The following is a 26539-nucleotide window of genomic DNA, read 5'->3' as shown; positions in this document are numbered from 1 at the left end:
ATTTATGAATTGATATTATTTGGCTTTGATTTGTAAAATCTATTTAAATATGGTCATAAAATTCATACTATATCCATTTTTGAAACGCATGGAGATTTTTCTAAAAACACAAGGAACAAAATGAGATTTGATATTCGAATTTGATAGTTCAAGACTGAGTGAATAAACTCACTGAGACTGAACCAAGATAAGAAAACGCTCTCACAAAGAATTAATACTTTAATGTTACACAAAACGTAATCTTTTCTACATCAGAAACGTTGCACGAAACAAACATATTGTTTTTTTTGGGACAGAAAAAAAATATTTATATCGACGCTTTAACTTTTTTCATATCACTTGATACCGAATATAAAATAAAATTCTCGAGGAAGGAATGATTTAAAGGAAATAGAGCCCTTACTGATACTCTAATGATAGATTACTGGATATGTGTCTTTGCTTTGTACGAAATGAATTCTCATCCTTACTGTGTGGCACGTCTTTGAACCGGAAGACCTTGTAATCATTCCCTTCAGGAGGGATATTTAATTCCATTGATATCAATCATGCCGAAGTTCAAAAATTTTTTAAAATTTTCCTGATACATGACAAGGCGATCATTTTTGCCAATCATCGGACCAAATATAATCAACATTTACTGATGAATTACGCAGTTATGTAAATATTTAGCTGCTACAATGAGCAAATTCAGGCCCAGTATATCTTTTTTTAATTGAAATTAGCAACTTTTATCATATTAGGAAAAATATTGAAGTGCAAGAATTTTGAGGGAATTTCGAATCAGAGACTCAAAATTAACTTCAAACTCTTTTCTTCAACCTGGATAACATAAGAGCAGTTGAATAGAGTTATTTTTAGTACTTGATATATCATGTTTTTCAGTTTAAAAGTCATTTGCGTTTCTCAGCAAAATGACCTATCAATTTCCTTTTCAGCTTTCATTACCCCAATATAATTATTTCTTCCTAGCTGTGCACAACGAAGGGTCCTGGAATAACAAATAATAGTTCTTTGTGGTAAAACTGATCAACATTTCTGCGATTGTCGTACTATTTTAATGTCGCGTGAGCTTGACGGATTTAATTAACCTACAGAATAATAGAGAGTCTCTAAAGTTGAAAATAGTCATGAATGTAGACCTGTCCTCACATTGATAACTTCAGGTATCGAGCACGAAATTTATACTGTTTCTTCGATCGCTTAACACTTCTCTCATTCGGGCAAAATTTCCCGTATCTATAACTTTCATATCACAAGCGGCGATACCATCTTACCGCATCACTTTACTAGCAATTTACATCTTCATTAATATATCTGTAATGTCAGTATCGACGATAAGATACAACAATTCATTAGAAAGAATGAAACGCTGGCTTGCCTATGCAAAATTAATATTTTATTTTCATCTGCATAAACTATTCGAAAAGTCTTTCTATAAAAGAACGAGAGAAGCTGACACAATTCTAGTTTCTGATTGACTTTAAACAGGTAAGATGACGGTAATGAAAAGAAATATTTCCTTGCATCAACAACGACCTCGAATTTACTTTCAATGTTTTAACTGTAAATTCATTGAGGTTGCCATCGGTAATAAACATGATAAAACAAATTAAAACCTGTCATTTATTTAAATGAGAGTTACGACGGTCAATACGTAAAAACTAAAACAAATTAAACGAAACTCTCATTGTGTCTCCGTGTGCAGTTAATTTTCAAGGTGTAATACTGATGAGATGTCGCGCTGCCTATCGAACCTGGTGATCCAATTCTGTCCACGAGGGCCGTTAAAGGCTGACCTCTAAGACCTCGTCTTGATAAAGAATTCCCACTTGAATTTTTTTCATTGCCGTCTTCACCTCGAAGAACAGGGGAATCCAAAGGAGAAGTTAAAGGTGGAGTGCAAGCTGGAGCAGCAACGTCAGGGATGCTGCCACACCGATCTTTCGAACGAGTGGGTAACGTTTGATAACAGGTGAGATTAGGGGGTCTCTCTGCTGGAGATTTGGCTGACGGTAAAGATGGATTCGATGGAGTATCAAAGCCTGTGGAGGTTTCGACCGGCATGTAGGTCTTAAGTGAAGTTGTGCCAATAGCTGGAGGTGTCTGAAGAAAATAATGAAAAATATCAACAATGACTGAGGTATAAATAATGCGATAGTATTGACCAAATAAATGAATTATATATAATTCATTTAATAATGGCCAAACAATAATCGATAAGAACAATTAACTGTTGGGTATATTATTTTGTTGGTACATAGTTAGTTCCTCTTAAGTCAGCTCTTTCACTTTTAACTGACTTTCGCGGTTACAATTTATTAATTATATATAAATAAGGACTCACCTCAGGTGTGAGTGGTCTGGAACGGTAAGTTGCTGGACAAGAAGTCTTTATTTCTCCCATCCCATCGTCTTCCTCCAGAGAACCGTTCGATGAACCAGAGAGTGGAGCTGTTAAGTCGATATAAGTTTTTTCAGCCAAAATTACGCAAATTTTTATATCTATGTAACACTTGAAAGAAATTCCACGAGTGCTCAAGGAATGTTCTCGGTGACTGAGATATAAGATTTAAAACACAATTCTTCAGATCTAGAACAGCGGAAAAAATTGAAAAAATGTATAATTACACCAGAATAGTTCATGTGTGGTACTACTGGACGAAAAATAAACATCAACACCACAGTAACGTAGACTATTATTTTAGCTAATGAAATATTATTGCATGATTTCCAGAACACACTAGTCGGAACCCGCTGCCACGCATAGATAGATTAATGCATTACTGTTATTTTCGCTAATAAAATATTGCTGTATGATTTCCAGAACACACCAGCCGGAACCCGCTGCCACGCGTAGATAGATTAATGCATTACTGTTATTTTCGCTAATAAAATATTATTGCATGATTTCCAAAACACACTAGTCGGAACCCGCTGCCACGCATAGATAGATTAATGCATTACTGTTATTTTCGCTAATAAAATATTGCTGTATGATTTCCAAAACACACTAGTCGGAACCCGCTGCCACGCGTAGATAGATTAATGCATTACTATTATTTTCGCTAATAAAATATTGCTGTATGATTTCCAAAACACACCAGCCGGAACCCGCTGCCACGCGTAGATAGATGTATACATTATACGGACGGATGCTCACCATGTTCTCCCGGAGGCTGAAGTTCGGCGCGAGTGCGTCTTTTCTTGCGCCTAACTTTGGTAAAAATAAGAAGCAAGATGGCTACACTCAAAACTCCCGCCAGGACTCCGGCGAACACTGGCACCAGCAGGGAGTTGCTTGGCCCCGGACTCAGGGAATCTGAACCAGAGAAAAGGCAGTATTTGGTATGACTTCTATTTCTTGTAGCATTATTTTTAGGTATCGTAAGAAAAAATATAACTCAGTACTCACTGCAGTGAGTGACAGAAAGCGCATTTTCTCGTAGACGAAAACGTGAAGTCACGGACAGACGGACGGACAGACGGACAGACATACGGTCAGACGGACAGACAGACGGACATGACGAGCACAATAACGCCTTTTTTCCATAAATGAGAAAATGCGCTAAAAAAACAAGCAAATGTACGTAACCTAAGCTTTGTTATGTAATGATACAATGTTTGATTGAAATAGAATGACTTGAGCTCGAGAATATTTCAATCGAGACAATAGTAGCAATAACATAAAATTATGACCAGATGAAAAAAAGGCTTGAAGACGACATCTTCAACGAAATATTTTCTGAAAGTAAGTCATGGGAATTATGTAACTACATTGTCTTGAATGGAAAAATTCTCAGTAAAAAATAGGTGTTAACAGGCAGGAGTGTCATGCTATCCTTCGTGGCAAGTCACAGGCAGGAGTGTTTGGTCTTTAGAACAATGTAAATAGCATGAAGATCATTTATATGCTCGTGAAATAGTGAAATCTTACCAGCAGGTCTAAATATTCGTTATGTATTTTGAAGATAAAAAGAAAACAGAACTTTTGTGTGATAGAAATGAGAAAACTCTTCGAATTCAAAGAATAATTTTAATCATGACAGACGTGTGTTCTAAAGTAAACCTTTTAAAATACCTGGAAGAGTATAAGTCATATTACTAAAATATAATATAGTTTAAATGGCTTTAAAATGTTAACGACAGCAATGAAAAAGAGTTAAAAAGGTTACTGAAATATTTCCCGATGACTTAAATTTTCAAATAATTTAAACATTTTAATGGCGCTAAATTAATTAACGAATTCACTAAAATAAATAATGCAGCAAAGTGTACTGATCCCTATTTGAAAATTTGAAGGCTATACAAAATAAATCAATGTCTCTTGTACCATATAAAACTTACGAATTTTATTTTCAGCCACTTTGAGTGCAAATCCTTGCAGTATAACTGGACTGGAAGTACCCTTGGCATTCACAGCCACAACTTCGATCAGATAATCTCGGCCCGGAGCTAAGCTCGTCACGAGCACTTCTGGTGAGGCCGATGTTACGTTCGCTACAAGATTCCCAGAAAGTTCGTCCAAAACCTGAGGTAAACAACGTACACCAAAAACAATTAGTGACAAAAGTAAATCGCTTCAGAAACTGTTATTGATAAATGTTATAGTTCACCATAATCTTTTAGAGACTCGTGTTACAGGTCCTATAAGGAACAGTGAGTGCCACATCTTAAAGGACACCCCATAAAATGCTATTAATTAATGCATGTTATTGGAGAGTTGCAAGTGTTACATATATGCCGCCCCAGGTAATTGTGAGCTATACATTTATGGGTATACCTAGAAACTTCATAAATAGATGCGTGAATCTGGCAGCCCAATTGCAGAAAATTCATTAAAACAAAATTCTTTACATGGAGTACGAGGTGTTCGGGATGAATACGAAAAGACTATTTAGCAAATTTCCCACTATATTTGCATAAAACTTGTATCAAATAAGAAACCGTCACCCCGATCTGAACTCTCTCGGAAAATTTCCCACTATATTTGCATATACCAATTTAAGAAACAGATAAAAATTGTAGAAGAAAACTTTTCCTCAAATTTCTCAATGCCATGTTATTCTCGCCCTAGACTTTCCCTCTACATGTTCATCTCCAGGCAATATCCTGATGCGTTAAATAAGTATCGCGGATAGGCACTCGAACAGCCAACATATTCTCGGAGTCAGGCTTCAGTGACAAGCTCATACAAACTTCTATAAATTACTATAAGATAGAATCACTTTAACGTCTAGTTAAGCTGAATTTAGTTATTAAACTCTATGTAAATTAAACTCTACACGTGTCGCAGTATCTGCAATTGACTCGATGAATCTCTGATGCAAACTTCGTTAGGAGTAGCTAGCAAAAGGGGTGTATCGTCACACTTTCCATAAACAGCTTAAATCATAGGTTACCCCCAACCATTTACCCCAAATCTTACCCAACAAATTTAATTTTATTGTGTAAATGATCGGTACCCTGTTTATGCAGATTCGGGGGTAAATGTTCGTAATAATATTGAAAGTAATTAGTTAATTTTGTTGGGTAAGATTTGGGGTAAATGGTTGGGGGTAACCTATGATTTAAGCTGTTTATGGAAAGTGTGACGATACACCCCTTTTGCTAGCTACTGTTAGGCACGAACATTTGTTCCAAGTAATTCAAGATTCAATACAATGAGGAAGTTCAAGTATTTCTATTAGGTACGGAAACGATCGTGCAAATTTCGCATATTGTAATTTCTATATTCACCTCGAAAAATGAAGAATTTATTTGTAAACGAAAGAAATCTTTTCTTGGTGCATTCTTCATCAGCGACAGGAAATTGAGACTAGCAAAAAGAAAAAAAATATTAGAGAGATGGTATTTAATCAAACTTATTTATTGAGATTACGTACCTACGTGGGATAATGTCATTTATTATAAAGACTTCATTTGCCATTAGAACGAAGATTGTACCTACAATTAATCTAAAGTCACAATTAGAGCTTTATCAAGGCTGGAAATCTCACCACCCTAAGCGAAGTTTTAATGGACGGAAACTATATTTTGCCACTCGCTTAAATGGTCTTCAAATGCAAAACATTTTGAGTGCCGTGATGGTACCTGCATTTATGAATTTATTTGCTTTGCTCTGCCTAAAAAAAGCATTTTATGATGTGCTTCGGCCCTTCTTGCGCCATTTTGGTAAATCTCAGCGTTGCTCTAGTAAATTATTTACAATTTGGTATATTATGGGTCGATATGGCACTTAATGCATTGTTTTGGTACTTTATGTATCTTCTTGGTACTTCATGCGTCGCTCTGGTACTTTATACACCTCGTTAGTACTTTATCCACCTACTAATTGCTACTTGATGTGTCGCTTTGGTACTTTATGAGTCAGTTTGGCACATTATGCGTCTCTTTAGTACATTGTAAAGCTCATTTATTACATAGAAAGACATTAAATTACATCATTCAGTTCTTCGAGCACTGGTTAAAAATAGAGCCTCTGACTATACCTTGACGTTGAACGTCTGCCTGAGTCCTCCGTTGTGGCCTGGCACGCAACTGACAGCCAGGGACGTGGCGCTTTGGTTCACCAGCGAACACGACACCAATTCTCCGGGCGGACCTTTTGTGTGGGAATATTGAGGACAACTGATATTGGACTGATATCTCGTGATTATTCGAACTTGGGCTCTCAAACAACTGATATTGGATTGATATCTCGTGATTATTCAAAATGGGTCTTTGAAATAACTGGTATTGGACAGATATCGAATGATTATTCGAACTTGTGCTCTCAAACAACTGATATTGGACTGAAATCTCGTGATTATTCAAAACGGGTCTTTGAAACAACTGATATTGGACTGATATCGCGGGATTATTCGAACTTGGGCTCTCAAACAACTGATATTGGACTGCCATCTCGTGATTATTCAAAACGGGTCTTTGAAACAACAGATATTGGACTGATATCTCGTTATTATTCAAAGCGGGTTTTGAAACAACTGATAATGGACTGATATTTCGTGATTATTCAAAACAGGTCTTTGAAACAATTGATATTAAACTGATATCTCGTGATTATTTGAACTTGTGCTCTCAAACAACTGATATTGGACAGATATCTCGTGGTTATTCGAACCGGGTCTTTGAAACAACTGATATTGGACTGATAGTTCGTGATTATTCAAACTTGGGCTCTCAGACAACCAACATTAAACTGATATCTCAGGATTATTTAAGCCGGGACTTTGAAACATCTTATATTGGACTGATATCTCACGATTATTCAAGCCGTAGTATAAGAAACGATTAAATTTCGTTCTTACGAAGAATATTTAAAGAATGAATTAAAAACAATTGCAAATATTCATAGATGATTCTTTTGTTGATGGAATTATCAAGGTAACTGAACACCTGGTTGTGACAAATTTTAAAAACAGCACTGCTCTAAAATCTATTATTGTTCAAATGTAAATAATATGAATATGGACATAATGGAATAATGGAACCTCATCTAAACGTACGCGAGCTCAAACCCCAATGCATAACTCTACCTCAAAACTTAAATAAATTCAATATATAAAAAATATTTTACAGGCGTATTCATATGCGGTTGTTGTCAACCCAACAAGCTGCTTTGTGACTATCTAAGCGGATTGGTAAGAGATTGCGCTTCGCTGCATTTGAGTTCTGTCATTTTACGCGTCAGAAAGGCAGTTTCTATCATTGTAAGCGAACTCGATAGAAAAATGTTGGCAATGGAATTTTTCCGCTTTATGAAAAAAATTTCTTTTATTAATTTTTTTATATGAATTTTTCAAACCTTTTACAGTACGAGAGATATGAGACGTTTTGCTAATTTCAAAAGCTTCTCTTAATCTGTCATCGAGTTTCATTTACAACCGATAACAAAAATTTCATTTACACGGCTTTTCAATTAACAAACACTAAAATATCAAAAAATTCGTTGATTATGAAGGAGAGGATATATACCATTTGTCCGGAGCATAGCTTTTTTTTAATCAACAATGTTAATAATGGAAAAGTGATTTAACTTTTGTTGTGTCTTAGATTTTACAGCTGGATTTTCTTTTATTTGTGGATTCGGAATTAATTTAAAAAAAATTTGTGGTTCAAAGTCAGCTTGTTAGTTTGATTTGAATACATTTCGATGAAAAAGTATGTTCCGTTATTTATCAGTTAGCTACAAAGTGCATTTCAATATATCATATTATTGCCTGCATTAATGGTTTATCACTATTGATCATACGATTCAAAGTCAAATCTATCACGTGAGTAACATCTTTGTTAGGTATACACATTTAGTTGTAAAAAAATATCTTTTGGAAATACCCATAGTTCAGCGCCATATTCGACTTTGAGCTCCAGTAGCTTCTTTCTATACAATTTTTCGTAAGGCAAGGTTAGAAAGGGGCCAAAGGGCAAGGTTGGAAAGGGCTTATAAACCTGCCTCTATGGTGAAGACCTGTTATTGAGCGGAGAAGTGAAGCAAAAATTGAATTTGAGTGGCATGTTATGGCAGTGGAAGAGGCCTGACACTCCATTGATGCCTCGACGATGTCTCATCGATGCTCCATCGACATCATCCACCGATAATCATTTATGAGCTACGGATCTCTTCCCATATACTTCATTGTGAAAAATTGAATTCAATACGTTCCTGAGTGAACTGTTTCTCATAATTTCAATCATCATTGTCAAATATTCCCGTTTATGCTAGGTCATCAGGCCACCGTGTTTCAGTATCAGCACCATTAGACTCTACGAGCCCTTACACGCGAGCATGAGGGCCTTTGAAGCCCTTCTTTTGATACGAAAACCCATTAATCTTACCTGCAGGCTTGACTATGAAGGTACAAGGCTCCCGTTGCCAACCAATCCTGTTTTGCGCCCAGCAAAACACTACACCAAAGGACTCGACAGGAGGCGGCATTTTGTCCTCTTCCTCTCCAAGGCTTTCTTTGTTGTCGCTCATCTCGTCTTCCATGTTTTGGTGAATTATTTGGTAGCTGTAAGGCTTGTAGCTAAGGTAACTCAGTGGACCGTCTTGTGTATAACGAACAGGATCCACGTCAATTAAGCCTTTTGTCGTGTTCACGGCCCAGCGGAACTTCATCTGCTGAAGCGCCACAAGAAAAAAACTGTGCAAGTATAAATATGCGTAAAATAAAACATGTATAAGGTATCGCACGGAATTTCGTGTTCAGGTGAAACATATATCTTTCTGCCAACTTTGCTGCAAGTTTTCACGTGTCATGTCATAGGATTAGACTAAAAAGTTTTTTTAGTTTAAAATATACATTTCAACAAAAAATACTAAATGCGTTCCTGATTCATTTCATTTTGTTGTAAACATTGATCCATTTTCTAAAATCAATAATATCAAAATTATTGGTTTACCGACTTATAAAATTTTCATTGATTTACTTTTGTGGACATGCAGTTTGGATTGAAAATATTGACGATGCTAAGCAATTAACTACTGAAATTGTTATGAGAAGAGAAAAATATTTTGAATTGTCACAAAATAACTTTTTGATTTTTGTTTGTTAATTTTGAGACACGAAGAACACAAAATTTATTTTATTATGACATTTAAGCTTACGCTTCGTACAATGCCTAAACTTCGTCATCCGGAATATTTTTATTGTACAGACTTACGTCTTTCGGTGAAGCATCGACGTCACACTTGAGATTGGCTTCTTCATCGGGCGACACTGACACTGTGTTGTTGTTCTTTTCTATACATTCAGGAGCATCTGTAGAATGAATATTGTGGTGCTGTTAATTGAAGAATTAAATAATAATAATTCGACGTCGCAATAATTCAGGCCAACGGTTATTGGCACCATTTATTTCTTATTCAAGAAGCCAATACCAACTATACGTGGTAACCTTGTCACGTGAAAATACTTTTGTGAGAGTCTCCTGTCATATACAAATCGATTATAAGTTCCAGCAATGAAAATTGTATACCATTTATTAAAAAGGTGAGAGTCCACTGTTATCTTCGACGTAGAAATTCGGGGCACCTTGACTCTCTGCAACGCTTGTAGTCCGAGTTACTATAGATCTAGGGAAATTTCCCTATACTGTAATATATGAGCCATCAGTCAAAATTAAGTTATTTGTGATAGAAGAATTTTCTCGAGACATATTACGAAAGTAGTGTAGTAATTTCTGTACCTTATATTCACTGTATCGTACTATCTTCATAGGCCGAAGTTTTTTATTATAATTATAACTTAGTATGACTAAAAAAATTATATACATCCACGTGTTAATTCGAAAATATCTTTGTTCGTGAAAATCAAATCATGAATAGTTACGCTAGCAATGAAATATACATCATGAATGTTTTTAATTATTATCGAATACTAAGCATTTTGGGACACTTAGTTCGATTTTTTTCATGGACAACAAAAGATATCAACTTTCAATGACTTGAATGCCGTTTAGGTTTTATTGTGTATTATCAATACTGTCTAACCCTCATTGACTTCATACAAAGTACACTTTCTTCTTAGATTCTGAAAGGTCTTGGACGTATGGAGATTAAATTTCTGTTTTTACTCACACTGCACACTGATACGCGTAAGCTCACTGAGCGCTGTGCTTAGTTATTTACTCACACTGCACACTGATATGCGTGAGTACACTGAGCGCTGTGCTTAGTTATTTACTCACACTGCANATACGCGTAGGTACACTGAGCGCTGTGCTGAGTTATTTACTCACACTGCACTCTGATACGCGTAGGCACACTGAGCGCTGTGCTGAGTTATTTACTCACACTGCACTCTGATACGCGTAGGCACACTGAGCGCTGTGCTGAGTTATTTACTCACACTGCACACTGATACGCGTAGGCACACTGAGCGCTGTGCTGATTTATTTACTCACACTGCACTCTGATACGCGTAGGTACACTGAGCGCTGTGCTGAGTTATTTACTCACACTGCACACTGATACGCGTGGGTACACTGAGCGCTGTACTGAGTTATTTACTCACACTGCACACTGATACGCGTAGGTACACTGAGCGCTGTGCCGAGATCGTTGGTGACTCGACACTGATAGTTGCCCTCAGCTCCCCTCATGAGGCCTTGGAAGACCAGGTTGTCACCGTGCAAGAAAAGTCTGCTCCCTGACCCTGAGCCCTCCACGATTTCTTTGCCCTGTGACAGAAGATGCTTTCGAGTTAGATTGCCATTGCGTCTGTATTGTGGAGACGGGAAATACGGGATTTAACGTCTCTAACGCTGCAACGAGGTGAAGAGCGAGTGTTTGATCCAAGTTTTGCGAATAGAAAGCTGGGTTGAGTTGATTTAAGCATGCAGTTGAAGTCTATGTTACTCAGTATATAAGGAGATGTGAACTCTAGCGTTTTAAATTTAGGATTTCGATTAAAAATGTTGAATTCAAAAATTTGTAATTTGAATTGCGACTTGAAGTTTTGATTTTCAATATAAATTGGCATATGTGACAGGAAAATGTGAAGAGCTTGATTATCGAAAACTTCTTGTTATTAGAGAAATTAATGATACTGCACAATATTATATGACCCATCTTTCCTTCGTATTTTCTGAATAAATGAGGACCTTATTAAATTATTTAAAATTCGTAATTTTTTGGAACATAAATCATTCGAAAAAAAACTGTCAGATTTATACACATTCAGAATTAAAGTCGGTTTTCGCTTTCAAATGTCGAAGGAGATGAACAAATCCCGGGTTTTATCAAACCCTTGATGACAAATCTTCCTAATTTCAAACTTTAATGTAAAAAATTAAGCAGGTTATACGTTGGGAAATAGATGATGCTTGAGGAAGAAAATTTTCTAAATCAAGATTGGCACCGAACCTAGGCAGAATATCAAAACAAATGTAAAGCTACATGAACATAATGTATCAACTTAATGAACACATTCTTCACCTCAGTCCTAACAACTACACATTAAATTAATAGATATTTAACGCTAAGAATATAGCTACAAACAATAGAAACAATCTTCCAACATAAGAAGCAATTGCTAAGAGCGCGTTGTTTCAGGAATACTATTTAACCGTATTAAATTGTACACTGCACGAGAATGTAGTGATGCCGTTTTTAAACCAAAGCAGACAACACCTATTCAAGCCCAGCGCATGAAAAACGCTCTATTTACGAGCGTTTGAATCTTCATTATATCCGTAAATAAAAAGCATATGTTCATTTCAAAGGAGTTCGTACGCAGAATACTTAAAAGTTGCTTATTCTCCACGAAAATAAATATTTTACACAAAATTAATTAAGGCATTGCATTTGAATACCTCAAACACACACGATTTGAACTTATTTGAAACACACGACATGAAAGACTTATTTAACCCATAATAATACTTGAGGAAGCCAATCACACAACACAACACAATAAAGCTGAAAATACACCCAATCTATAAGAATCTACTTAACATAGACAACACAGTAGCGTAGAAGGCATGCATTCTAAACATGTATACGTATAAGGAAAAAACCCATTGAGAATACTGTAATTGATGTCATGTTCTATACAAAACTGGAAAAAAACATTTTTCACGATAATACAGAAAAAAAGTTTCAAACAAGTTGAAACATATTCTAAATAAAACTACGAAAACCCATTCTTACAAAATAATAGAGCCCAAACAATGTCTTAATTAATTAAGACAGAGTATAGTGGTCGGGTATCGGTAGTGACGTCTGACCTCATGCAGCCATACGATGGCACGAGGGCTCGGGTTGGCGTTCACGCGGCATTCAAAGAACGCGTCGTCGCCCTCCTTGATGTTGTCGGGGTCCAGGGAACGAGCCAAGTGTGCCTCCACGCGAGGTGGGTCTTAAGGGATCAAATACAGGCAATGTTTTAATTTTTTAGAGGGCAAGGGAGCTAAAAAATTTTAAATTAAATGCTAGTAAATAATACGAGTATTTTCCATTGAGCGCGATGTTACACGCGCCAATTAAGTGTGCCTCCACGCGAGGTGGGTCTTAAGGGATCAAATACAGGCGATGTTTCAATTTTTAGAGGGCAAGGGAGATAGAAAATTTGCAATTAAATGACTGTAAATAATACGGGTATTTTACATTGAGCGTGATGATATACGCGCCAAGTGTGCCTCCACGCTAGGTGGGTCTTAAACGATGAAATACAGGCAATGTTTTAATTTTTAGTGGGCATGAGAGAAAAAAAATTGTAATTAAATGCTTGTAAATAATACGAGTATTTTCCATTGAGCGCGATGTTACACGCGCCAAGTGTGCCTCCACGCGAGGTGGGTCTTAATGGATGGAATACAGGTAATTTTTCAATTTTTTAGAGGGCAAGAGAGAAAAAAATTTGTAATTAAATGCTTGAAAATAATACGAGTATTTTCCATTGAGCGCGATGTTACACGCGCCAAGTGTGCCTCCACGCGAGGTACGTGGGTCGTAAGGGATAAAATACAGGCAATGTTTTAATTTTTAGTGGGCAAGAGAGCCATAAATTTTGAAATTAAATACGTATAAATAACACGGGTATTTTAAATTGAACGCGATGTTATGATAAACTCATGCTCAGCTTTTCTTAACTCCACAATCGAATGAGATATCTTGATGTGAGATGTTTTATAGTCCTGTACCGGGGTTGTTGTCTGCGGACCGTCAAAATAAACGGATATGAATTGTTATACGGATACGGATTTTTTGTATTGCGGTTAGCAGGAATGAGACCCAGGTTAATTCGCCATCAATGTTACAGGGTCTTCGAAGTTCCTAGAAGAAGAAAAATGAACATACATACGTCAACAATCTAACTGTGACCATCATTTATACAAGACACCATCAGTATACTACAAATTATTGTTCTTTCTGCCTGTCAATCGCATGATGATTTCCTGGGCTTATAAGAATTGATCTTTAAAGAACGACTATAAAAATTTAGCAACTAATAGGCAACGAGTTGCAAACTTTTCACACTCGGCACGGTTATTTCTCCACTAGCGGCGTTATTTTTTAGCGCATTTTCTCATTTATAGAAAAAAAACACTATTGTGCTCGCCATGTCCGTCCGTCCGTCTGTCTGTCTGTCTATCCGTCTGTCCGTCCGTCTGTCCGTGACCTCAAGTTTTCGTCGACGAGAAAATGCGCTCTCTGTCACTCACTGCAGTGAGTACTGAGTTATATTTTTTAGCTCATCAGTTGGCTATTTTCGTAAAAAGTAGAAGATTTACAATGAAACTGTGGGTGGAAGTGACTAACATTTTCAATCCAACAAACAGTGCGATTGAAGAGAAACCATTTATCGTAAAATTTTAGCCCAGGCCGAAGTCCTGCCTGAATCTGTCTGCCGTCGAAGAACCTACAAAATCTTTCAGTTCAATAACTTAAATACATTAATCGCTAATGTGATTTAGAAAATCACAATGGAATTAACTCACTGATTGACCCTTATTCGTTTCGCGAGTTAAGTATCTTCCTTTTGGTAAACTCAAATAAATTCATATACAAGGTTCAGCTGTTCTTTTTTCTACCTTAATGAATCAAAATGAAGCTATGCACAGTAGTTACTTGAATTGCTCATGAACAATTACTTTTGAAATGCCAAATAAATAATAATTATTGAAGACAGTATAAGGATGTCTGATATGCGGAATTATGACCATATTTATGTATCTCGAAGCATCATGTGTGAGCATCTCAAGAGGTAAGAAAAATCTGAATGTGATTTTATGTAACCTGTGCTGCATGAACATAATTTCTTATCCTACGCATGATTAAAGTTATAGAACGAAAGTATACTAAAAACAGTTAATTAGTTACGTTTATCTTTCAATTTCATTATTAAGCTGTCATTATTAAGCTGTTTCTTTTGCTTTCGATAAAGAACAAACGATTGTTGCGCAAATAATTTTTACGGAACAATTTATGATAGACTTTTATTAAACTAACAGATTTTCAAACTTTTTTTTCGCCCAATGAAAGAGTTATGCAGTAAATTACATACAGATTACACGTGTCGCACGAACCGTATTTGGCCACATGCACAGCGCACTCATTGATTCCCGTAATAATATTAAATTAAAAAAAGTTTGTTCTAAAAATAAAACAGAGTTTTACTAATTACCTGTAACCGCACGCAAGCATGGCTTCCAGTAACTGCTGAGTGAAGATTATCAAGAATAACTACGATCACGCACACCCGTCATCCAATAACAGACAACCTTCATGGCTAAACCCGCCAATCAGAGTCCCTGCTCAGGACTTACGCAACACGTAAGGCGAAACCTGTATTTAGAGATGACGTGAAAAGATATAATCCTGCTACACGAGGCCACGTTAACGGAAATTTCCCACGATAAGCTAAATAAATTTATAGTCGCGTAAGTTATAGTCATGAGTATTAAAAAATCTGGTAAGTGAATTGAATTGCATCATTAAATAATTTTTTTCCGGTAAAAGAATAAATTCAGCTTAGGCTTGATTTCCCACGATTATCATACGCAATGGTCAAGAGTAATTGAAAGATCGGGTAAGTGAATTGAATTGCTTCATTAAATAATTATTTTAATAAAGGAATAAATTTATCCCAGTCGTGATTACCACAATAAAATTGGCACCGAATAAGTACCCAGACTAGCTTCAATTCCAGCTAGGTGCTTGTGAAGCAGTGAATAATCTTTTATTCATTAGATTCGCATTAAAATAGCGCATGTTACGTTTGTTTCTAAACACGCTTCGGAACAGTAGCATCGAAATGAATTGTTCTACTGCCTTAAGTAAGGAAAACTACTATGTACAATATTTTTATCCTCGATTCTGAATATCCCATCCTCCGTGCGATGCAGTTCTTTCAAAGTAGGAACATTTAAGGTGTACCGTGTGCATCTTAGTCCCTGCGGCACCATAAAGTACATTGAACTAAAATTTCTACTAGGTCCTCACAACGGAATTTTGCTCAAATCATACAAATTACACGAGTCGTTTAAAAGGATTATGAACTTCCGATAACGTGTCAGACAACCGCCTGAAGTGTCATTTCAAAGAATAACTTGAAAAGTTAATTGCTGGGTGTGAAGGCAGAATTATTATTACTAACTGTCCTAATTTCGAAGATTACTCAGGTTAACTATATTTTAAAACTATGTCTTAATCTCAAGGACTATGATTATGACTATGTATTAATTTCAAGGATTACACACATTTAGCGTTGTCCTAAAACTATTTCATAATTTCAAGGGTTACTCACATATAACGTGGCTTAAAACTATGTCTTAATTTCAAGGATTACTCACATATAACAATGGCTTATGACTAGGTCTTAATTTCAGGGAATACTCACATATAACAATGGCTTATGACTAGGTCTTAATTTCAAGGATTACTCACATTTAACGATGGCTTATGACTAGGTCTTAATTTCAAGGTTTACTCACATTTGACGATGGCTTATGACTATGTCTTAATTTCAAGGATTACTCACAAATAACGATGGCTTATGACTTTGTCTTAATTTCAAGGATTACTCACAAATAACGATGGCTCAAAACTATAATGGTTTCATTTCAACGATTACTCACCTCCTAAGATTGGCTTAAACTGTTTCTTAATTTTTAGAATCACTCTCATTTAACGATGACTTCAAACTGCATCATAAGCTCATGGATTACACTCAGCGATGGCTGAAAACTATGTCTTAATTTTAAGGGTTACCAACATTTAACAACGAGTTTCCGGACGGCCTGGAGGCTGTAGCGGGACACTGCAGGGTTGGTGGCCGTGCAAGAAACCGTCCGTCCGTCGTCCTCCCAGCTCGCCAGCAGACGCGCTCGCGAGACGCTCAAGTTACCGGAATCAGTTACGATCTTTTGCAGGAAAGATATAAGAAATTGAACATCGTGTATTATAATAAAAAAAATTATTGTTTTGTAATGGTTAAATAAATCATTTATACAGAGCTTTGAGCATAGTTTTTTGCAAATAAAGTAAGAATAACTTGGGGGAAAATGAGTTTACTTATAAGAAAATTGCAAAATTTTTCAACAGTATTACAGTCCTGGTTATAATTTGTATATACTAAACAGTGAATATCAATAGGTGTAATCCATCAAATGAAATTTCTTTGGAATAAAATTGAACCAACGTTGTTTCAATGTCAAATGCCTGATGAGAGGGAATTCGAACTCACCGGAGGCCCCAAAGTTTCGAATAGGTGTTTCGGTGTCCAAATGAAGTCTGGAGGCGGTCGAGATCCTCCTGTTCGACATTCGACTTCTGTCGGCTTCCCGGCCAGCAGCGCTGAGTCTAAGCCATTAAGTTCCACGGCCAGAGGACCGTCTGAAAGGAATATTTAATTCCTTAATTACGAAGAAAGGTTTTCCATCTTATTGACACAGCTGCGTTTCTGCTTCTGAATCATTTAAGGACTTGACTTACTCTGATAATCAGCTGGATTCGCAGGAAGTGATTGATCACTAGAATGATTTATTATTTCATGAAATGCCTCTTTGGATAGAAGGAATTAACTATGAACAATTAATAATAACAATAAAGGTTTAAGATACCCACTTTTTGTAATCGTGCATAAACAACCGCGATAATCTTGGGTATATTAGGAATAACTTTTAATGATTTTCCTTGTATTTTCTTAATAAATTTCGACTCCAGTTTCATATTTAAATAGATGAAGTGTGACCATTCAAAAAATTAGCAACGAAGATTCAAGCAACAAAACATGACCCGGAAATCGAATTTGCAATTAATTTGTTAACTAGTCACTTTTTAAGTGCAACTGTAATATTTATAGATAATTAGTATACCAGCATAGTTTTTAACGGGCTTGCATCATAAAATATAATGTTTCATGATTAAAGAAATTAAAATTAAATTAGCCCTTTTAATGGTTAGTTATACAAATTGTCATCTCACATTAAAATATTGTGGAATTATAGATTTTATAGTGTCTCCTGATTACTTATTGTATTTAATTTACTCAAAATCTGTTCGCTGAAGCGATTTTCATTCTGGACGATTACCGCAATGTGAATTGAAGTTATAAATGACCACCAATTTCTATTCCGATCTTCGTCCAATCACTCCAAACTTATTCAAATCTGTTGACTTTGACAGCTCTGTAGTAAAACGGAACAAAAATCTTCAGATTCTATTCTATCATAATCCAGTAAAGGCAACAAGGCTGGACAAATATATTTCTAGCTTATCTAATCGAACACGAAATAAGATAGAGAGGTCACCGACAAAATGGCATACCATACCTAAATATTTACGTATTTTAATACGAGTTTGGAATGCTTCAACTTATGTCAATAGCACCGAGAACAATAACTGAGTCATGGGATATGATTATATGAGTGATAGTCTACGAGATCGTGGTCAATGTGATAGATAAGGTACGATGTCTGCAATGTACGAGTGCATCATTGTTTCCTGAACATTGAATTAAATTTATCTCAAATAAAACTTCAAAATAATTTTGATTCACGCTTCTCATATTATGGAAATGCAAACGAACATAATTATTAAACAAAATCATTGACCTGTTGTGAATATTTTTTCCCATTATTCATAATCAGATGTCGTTTCAGTTTTAATGGATGAATATTAATTTCAATTTATGTTTATTATTTCATATGTTAAGCTCAATAGCAAGGAAATATTTATGCATACATAAATCGATAAATAGTAAATGAAAGCGAAATTTAAAAAGTCAACTCGCACAGCTTAAATTGCAAGCTTTGGAGCAACTGGTCCAGAACATTACTTTGCAAGCATTCAACATTAGAGGCAGTCTGAGGCGGCTTCACTTGAAAAAAAATATTGAATCTATGAGCACTGAACCCAAATCAGTGCGTACGTCTCACTTCGTCAATATGTCGACAATGGAATCAAATACGCTCTGGAGCTGTACTCCAAAGAGGAGGAGTGTTTTAAATCTATAAGATAAAATTAATGTCTTTTTATCATCTTTAGTTCCTCTGTCATCTTTTATAAATAACTTCATCAAATCAATTTCAACGATTGCCTTGGATTGTAATTGTATGTATAACATAATCATACTTTTTTAAGGTTCATTTTTTCCTTACCTCTGAATTTGCTAATCCGACTGACATTTCTAAACAGTCATTCATCATAACACGATTTTATTCTACGATAAATTCTGAAGTTGGTCATCATCTCATTGTACTACAAGTGGAATCTGTCGGTTTGACACGACAATTGCCCAGCGGAATCTCTTCATCACGCCTGGTTTCCCGTCAGTGAGCGAAGTCAATCATACCCCACTGGGCAATTGGCCAACCATATTGAAGTGCTTTCTGTATTCAATTGAGTTTGGCAGTTCCATCTCTGTACTCACAATACATATCCAAGGAGACTGTTTGGGTTCGAGGCTCGATGAGATGGCTGTTATTGGCTCTGCAAGTGAATCGTCGTCCCTGATCGCCTCGCCGTAGCTCTGCAACTTGAAGGACAGCTTCGACAGTTCCTGATCCCGTGTATGCTGATGTGTAAGATGAAGATGTGAAAGATGAAAGACTGTACGATGATGTTGCTGATGGAGGCCGAATGCCTTCGATCGATCCCGGCGCTGGAATAATCCACTCCAAGTCGGGTTGGGGGTAGCCTGGGGTTCGGCCAAGGTAAAAACAGCATGAATGGAATGTGATAATGTCAAAGGCGATATTCAAATATACGAGTTACTTTATGCATTTAAGGCTATTTAAAACGCACGTATATATCTCTATTTTTAAATTACAGGTTAAACATAATTCAAAATGACTTCATCATCTGACTGCAAGCAACGTTTCTGTCGTAAAGTCAAGTTCATTCTAATCTCATTCATTTTGCCTGGAAGAATACAAATGGCAAAATCAAATTGTGAATGATTTCATTTCAGTTCAATTACCCTTCAATTAGGAGTGCTACTTGTAAACACTGTAAGAGATATTCATCGGTCGTGCACATTGTTTGGTGTGTTCAAAGTAAACAGCACTCGTAGAGCATTAGTTACTTCAAATCAATGGGGAAAATAGCCTTTTATTTACGATAATTTATCGTGAATATATATCGTGCACTTACGGCTGAATTTAATAAAAAGGCACGAAAGAAGTGCAAAAAAAAGACGTTTAAAAAATTAGAAGGACTCTAACGATTTTCCAATAAATGTAATCAAAAGGACCCTTAATGTTAGATTTAATATAAATGCTTTCAGATTTTTGACTACCGGAACTACAGCTTCATTTAGGAAGTTCATTACGAAAAAAGACACAGTAAATAAAAGCCTAAAAATAGGAAAAAAATGTTGTGGAATTTCATTTTAATAATTTTATTGAAAAATGATCAAAAATACCTGTAATGAATTGTTTAATTAAGAATCTCCTAATTATTTATTGTTCGTCAATCAAAGTGCATATATCTCTCACCTCCACCAGCTCTGCATTTGAGGTAAAGCGAGCTTTGTTCTTCGTACGGCCCTGCCACGGATTTCACTTCACTTTCATACAGGTCCACAACCACGAGACTTTCCACTGGTTCTAGAGACAAAATTTTCATAAAATCATTAAAATAATCAAAATTTTCAATCATTATTATTTTATATATATATTTATTTATATTAGATATATTATTATATATTATATTATTATATTATATTAGAAATCTTGATATTTATTTTATTAATGATTTTACAAGGAATAATAAATAGAAAATGTCAAATGTCAATTAGTTCACAAAGAAAACGCTCATAAATCGTTGCTACAATTATTATTGGTAATTCCAAAGAATTATTCATTTTCAAATTGAATCTCAAACTTTTTGAAATTTAATTCTGTTATTGCAATGGCACAGTTCGTGCGTTGAGAGAGGTCATCGCTGAAATAGTGAAAAAATTATTAATTTAATTTAGAATAATTAAATATAAATGTATATCTATGTTATACCTTTGGATGTTGAATCACTTTTTCCCGATATACCGGTCATCCCCACTATTGAATTAGTCTGCGATTTAGCACAGTAATCCCTTTACGTTCCCCCTTTCAAACGGCCCTACTTAATAAGCTCATAATAGTCTGTACCGCAGAATGTCCTGTTACTCGTACAGATAGCAAATTGTATTTCCAAACCGATGGCGTCAGCATGGGAAGTCCCTTACAAGAGTTACCCTAGCTAATTTCTAAATGACCGCTCTCGAAAATAAAATTCTGCACAACAACCACCCAATCGAAACCCTCAATCTATTGCACATACGTTGAAGATTGCTTTATAGTTAAAGAGTCGAATATTCATTATTGCAACTAAAGAACCTATTTGAAATCGACTCTTTCTAAAATTCACTTCCGAATTAGGCGCTGTTAATAAAATACATTTCTTGGACGTCAACGCAGAAGCCGGGGAAAATTTCACCATTTCCTTCTATATCAACAACTAACTATAATAACGGGTTTTACCTCCATGTCAGAAGTGAATGCCCACAATGGTATAAAGATAGCACTATTAATTAATTAAAGCTCTAATCCACCGCACTTACAAAATTTTATGAACTTGACAACTGTTTCACGACGGCATTCTAAAATTACGGCAGGCCTTAATCAGCAACGGATACATAAATACACTTTTCAACAACATCCTCAACAACTACCTCCAAAAATTTGACACAGCAAAGCACAATATAAACCTGAGAACTCATCAACTCATAAGGGCTACTACCAATTTTCATACGCATACAAAACAGACGAGAGAGTCCGGAAAAAAAATCCTTCAAAATAACAATAGATGCACAAGCGACAACGACTAGATTGAATCAATTATTTATCTATTACAAGAGCCCTACAATGACGAGCTTAATTTCAAAAAACAATACAGGACCAAGACAACCCCCAATGAAGCAGACCAATGTTATACACAAAATTAATATACCTGCAGCCGCGGAGAGTGTGAGCTCCGCACCCGTTTGTATATCGGCGTGATCACCACAACCCTATCCAAACGACAATCTATGCATCCAGCTTCCGAAGGACCCAAAGCCAGCGTGAAAGATGACCATGACACCACCCTTACATAAAATGAACTGTTCCGAAACTCCATTATTTCACGCCACGAAACACATTTCAATAGATTACAAATAATGAAAGCCATATTGATATTGCCAAGCCTGCCATACCTAAAGCGTCAAACAACCGGATCCCAACGAACCCTGAAGCTTCATAGTTAGAAGTTTTGTATCCTGCCTGTACACGAGCTCATCTCACAGGGCCGACTATTCCCTCAATCAGTCTCTTGTCAGCAGCCACCAATTATTCAACACCGCTATTTTCATCTTAGCTGCGTCTCATCGAATCTGCCTGAAAATGCTCAACGCTGAGCGAAACGCGTCGCAAATGTTAGAAAACTATTCTTTTGGTGATATTATAAAATTATTAGAACCAAAAGTAGTTAGTAAGGTTAGGCACCTATAAAATTTATTTTAGAAGAGACTTTTAAGCAAAACCGGCATTATATTTAATGAAACGTGCCTGGATGATAAGCTCCTTTCTAAATATACTAATATGTAAAAATATTTATTCACTATTATTATCAATATAATAATGCAACCAATATTGAAATAATAAAAATTCGATGAGAAAATAGTACACAATTGATTTTATGATGAGGTATATGATGTTATTTCTCAATTCTATAAGTAAACACCATGCGCTTCAACAATGACCGGCGTCGGAAAATGCAGGATGAATTAATATGAAGATGCCCATCTCATCGATCATTCATCGTTTTTTCTCCATCATCTACGCATTTTGCAAGAAGAACAATGCAGCGTCTGCATGCATAAAAAATTAACGGCCGTTAAATTATATTTCTGATCAGGGAATCTTATGAATTACACTCGATGAATTTAATTCTCATGGATTTTCATTTAAAATAGAATTTTCATGAATTTTCAATGATGAATTGAATTCTCCTGAATTCTTCATTCTCCTCATTGCTTCTCCTCATTCATTTAATTCATTGGTGCATTGAATTCTCTTGATTTCTCATGTACCAAAAATTTTTAGGTTACTTTTTGCAATGGCAGTTGTTTTCTATCGAGGTGAAAAATTTTTGGGGGTGAAACGTTTTTTTATTTTTGTAAATTGAGACTCTATAATTGCATTCTATATGCAACACGTGCATAAACACGATTCCAAATTTATTCTTTAATTCTAAGAAAACACGACATGAAAGTACCTAGGGGTTCTCATCTTTTTTTAAGTATTGTAACCGACCATGCACGTCGTTTGGGATTAGCGTCGTCAATACAAAAAGAAATATTGTTCATTGTTTGGCTCTTATAGTGTTAATTGCTTCTTTTGTTGTTTATTTATGTTCTTCATCGCTTCTTTTAATTATAACCCACCGTGCACGTCGAGAGTGACCGTCTTGATGCCTGTCGATGTGAAATAATTTTAAAAACACAGTTTCATTTTTATTATATTTTTAAAACATAAACAGTGACCATCTTCATCTCTATAAAATATAAATTAATAACGCATTAATTTCTTCCTCTCATATAATAACCTACCGTGCACGTCAAGTGTGACCGTCATCATCTCTATAAATATAAATTATAACGCAGTAAATTCTTCCTTTATTATTATTACCCACCGTGCACGTCAAGTGTGACAGTCGTCATCTCTATGAATACAAATTAATAACGCAGTAAATTATTCCTCTCTTATTATTACCCACCGTGCACGTCAAGTGTGACCATCGTCATCATGGTCTGGAACTGGAGGAAGTCCACACGGCACGTGTAGTTGCCGGAGTCAGCTCTATGAATACAAATTAATAACACAGTAAATTCTTCCTCTCTTATTATAACCCACCGTGTACGTCAAGTGTGACCATCGTCATCATGGTCTGGAACTGGAGGAAGTCTACACGGCACGTGTAGTTGCCGGAGTCATCTCTATGAATACAATTTAATAACGCAGTAAATTCTTCCTCTCTTATTATTACCCACCGTGCACGTCAAGTGTGACCATCGTCATCATAGTCTGGAACTGAAGGAAGTCCACCCGGCACGTGTAGTTGCCGGAGTCAGCTCTGCCCAGATTGTTAACGCGCAGCTCGCCCACGATGCCCTAGGGAGGCATTCGAGGACGTCATTTTATGCTTCTACGGATGCAATAATTCTCAACAATGTTTCCTCTATGTAATAGCCTCTCGTACATCATCCAACCGCAATTTCTGGGGCCACTTAATAGCTCACTTAAATGTTTATATTTTTCTGGGGGAAGAAAGAAATGTGTTGGCGTTCTGGAAACAATACGGCCATTTCAGCACTGAATATTTTTTTGGGAGAAGAACGTCCAACATAAGCCAAATAATGAAATTAGCGCCATTTGTATGAACAGATGATGAATTGACGGTACTTTTCTGCGCGATTCACATTCTGCGTATAATTAGAAGTCTGTGCATTGGAAAAACTTTGACCTTTATAATTATTTTTCTTAGTTCTGGGGCATGAAATCTCTTTTTCGCCTTTTTAATTGAGTATTACGGTTTACGTGTGCGAGGGTTCGGTCTTAAATTACTGATGGGTAGAGCAATGTTCATAGTTCAAAATTCCCATATAAAACATGCTGGTGTGCGAAAAATTTAATTCAAAGTCCTTTTAGAAGATAATTCATCATGAATTTTTGCTTGTTTGATCTATACATTGCGTACGTGATGAATAACATGCCTCAAAAGGCTCCCTGCGATTGAGCGTAGGGCTTGAATTGATGGTTACAGCAATGTTCATAGTTTAAAATTGCTATATAAAACATGCTTGTGTGCCACAAATCAAATTCAAAGTCCTTAAAGAAGATAATTCACCATGAATTTTTGTTTGTTTGATCTATACATTTTGTACGTATAATAAATAACATGCCTCATATGGCTCCCTGCGATAGAGCGGCGAGAAAGATGTGCGGGTTCCGAGAGGGGAAGCGTCGTGGATTTTATGGCTGCCTGTACCTGCGTCCAGTCGGCCGTCAAAACTGCTCGGGAAGATATTAAATTATGTAATCATTATTAATTAATTATATTAGTATAAATATTATTATTATTAATAATATAAAGGAAATCTAAATGCAAGTGAGCTGAAAACATTCAAAGCATATGTGCGTCGAAAGTTTTTGATCCAATCGAGATCTAGACTATCTGTATGATGCAGCATTCCATATCAGATGACATCGCCAGTTAGACTTGGACAACGTAAACAGTGCTTGGTAGAAGATTCAGGGTACCGAACAACGGATATTTCCAGAAAAAAATGACAGGATATAGTGAGCAGCAAGCTGCATGACTCACTAGCTGCAGGGCTAAGAAAGAAGCCAGCGTACCCAAGTTCAGTACCCACCTTAAGAACCTAGGGCTTGATATAAGATCATGATTACAGAACTGCATGACTCCCTCGTTGACGAATTAACTAAAAAATCTAGTACCTGCACCACACTACTTGTTAAGAAATTTCCAGTAAACTATTCAGTATATCAGTACGCATCACTCACCTGTAGAAAGGTTTAGTGGACGAATCTTTGTACCACAACACCAGTGTTCAGTAAACTATCCAGTATTTTAGTACGCATCACTCACCTGTAGAAAGGTTTAGTGGACGAATCTTTGTACCACAACACCAGTGTTCAGTAAACTATCCAGTATTTTAGTACGCATCACTCACCTGTAGAAAGGTTTAGTCGATGAATCTTTGTACCACAACACCAGTGTTCAGTAAACTATCCAGTATTTTAGTACGCATCACTCACCTGTAGAAAGGTTTATAAGTTCAGTAAACTATCCAGTATATCAGTAAGCATCAATCACCCGTAGAAGGGTTTATAAGTTCAGTAAACTATCCAGTATATCAGGACGCATCACTCACCTGTAGAAAGGTTTATATGTTCAGTAAACTATCCAGTATTTCAGTACGCATCACTCACCTGTAGAAAGGTTTATAAGTTCAGTAAACTATCCAGTATATCATGACGCATCACTCACCTGTAGAAAGGTTTAGTCGACGAATCTTTGTACCACAACACCAGTGTTCAGTAAGCTATCCAGTATATCAGTAAGCATCACTCACCTGTAGAAAGGTTTATAAGTTCAGTAAACTATCCAGTATATCAGTAAGCATCAATCACCTGTAGAAAGGTTTATAAGTTCAGTAAACTATCCAGTATATCAGGACGCATCACTCACCTGTAGAAAGGTTTAGTCGATGAATCTTTGTACCACAACACCAGTGTTCAGTAAACTATCCAGTATTTTAGTACGCATCACTCACCTGTAGAAAGGTTTAGTCGATAAATCTTTGTACCACAACACCAGTGTTCAGTAAACTATCCAGTATTTTAGTACGCATCACTCACCTGTAGAAAGGTTTAGTGGATAAATCTTTGTACCACAACACCAGTGCTGGAGCCGCTGGAAGCTTCGGGAGCTGGCAAGGCAGCGCAACGCTCGACCCCGACACCCCGACGCGGTGGACTCGAGTTGTCG

At 36.2% G+C, this 26539-nt stretch overlaps 1 protein-coding gene across 1 annotated transcript; it reads right to left on the bottom strand.

The window, feature by feature from the left end:
* Positions 1 to 26539, bottom strand: LOC108676428 (contactin-6; the record flags this gene model as incomplete). The annotated part of the gene is made up of 16 exons (XM_018164500.2): positions 1 to 2106; positions 2348 to 2454; positions 3164 to 3322; positions 4348 to 4531; positions 6492 to 6604; positions 8839 to 9124; positions 9667 to 9764; positions 11019 to 11184; positions 12733 to 12863; positions 16722 to 16869; positions 17193 to 17341; positions 19380 to 19646; positions 20446 to 20556; positions 24018 to 24138; positions 24930 to 25038; positions 26410 to 26539. Coding segments are annotated over 16 exons (2711 nt in total), but the record flags the coding sequence as incomplete, so codon positions are not given.

The sequence above is a fragment of the Hyalella azteca genome, unplaced genomic scaffold (genome assembly GCF_000764305.2).
Source record: "Hyalella azteca isolate HAZT.00-mixed unplaced genomic scaffold, Hazt_2.0.2 contig16849, whole genome shotgun sequence".
Taxonomy (NCBI): Eukaryota; Metazoa; Arthropoda; class Malacostraca; order Amphipoda; family Hyalellidae; genus Hyalella; species Hyalella azteca.
The sequence above is the reverse complement of the archived record's forward strand: the minus strand, read 5'-3'. Positions and strand labels throughout refer to the sequence as shown.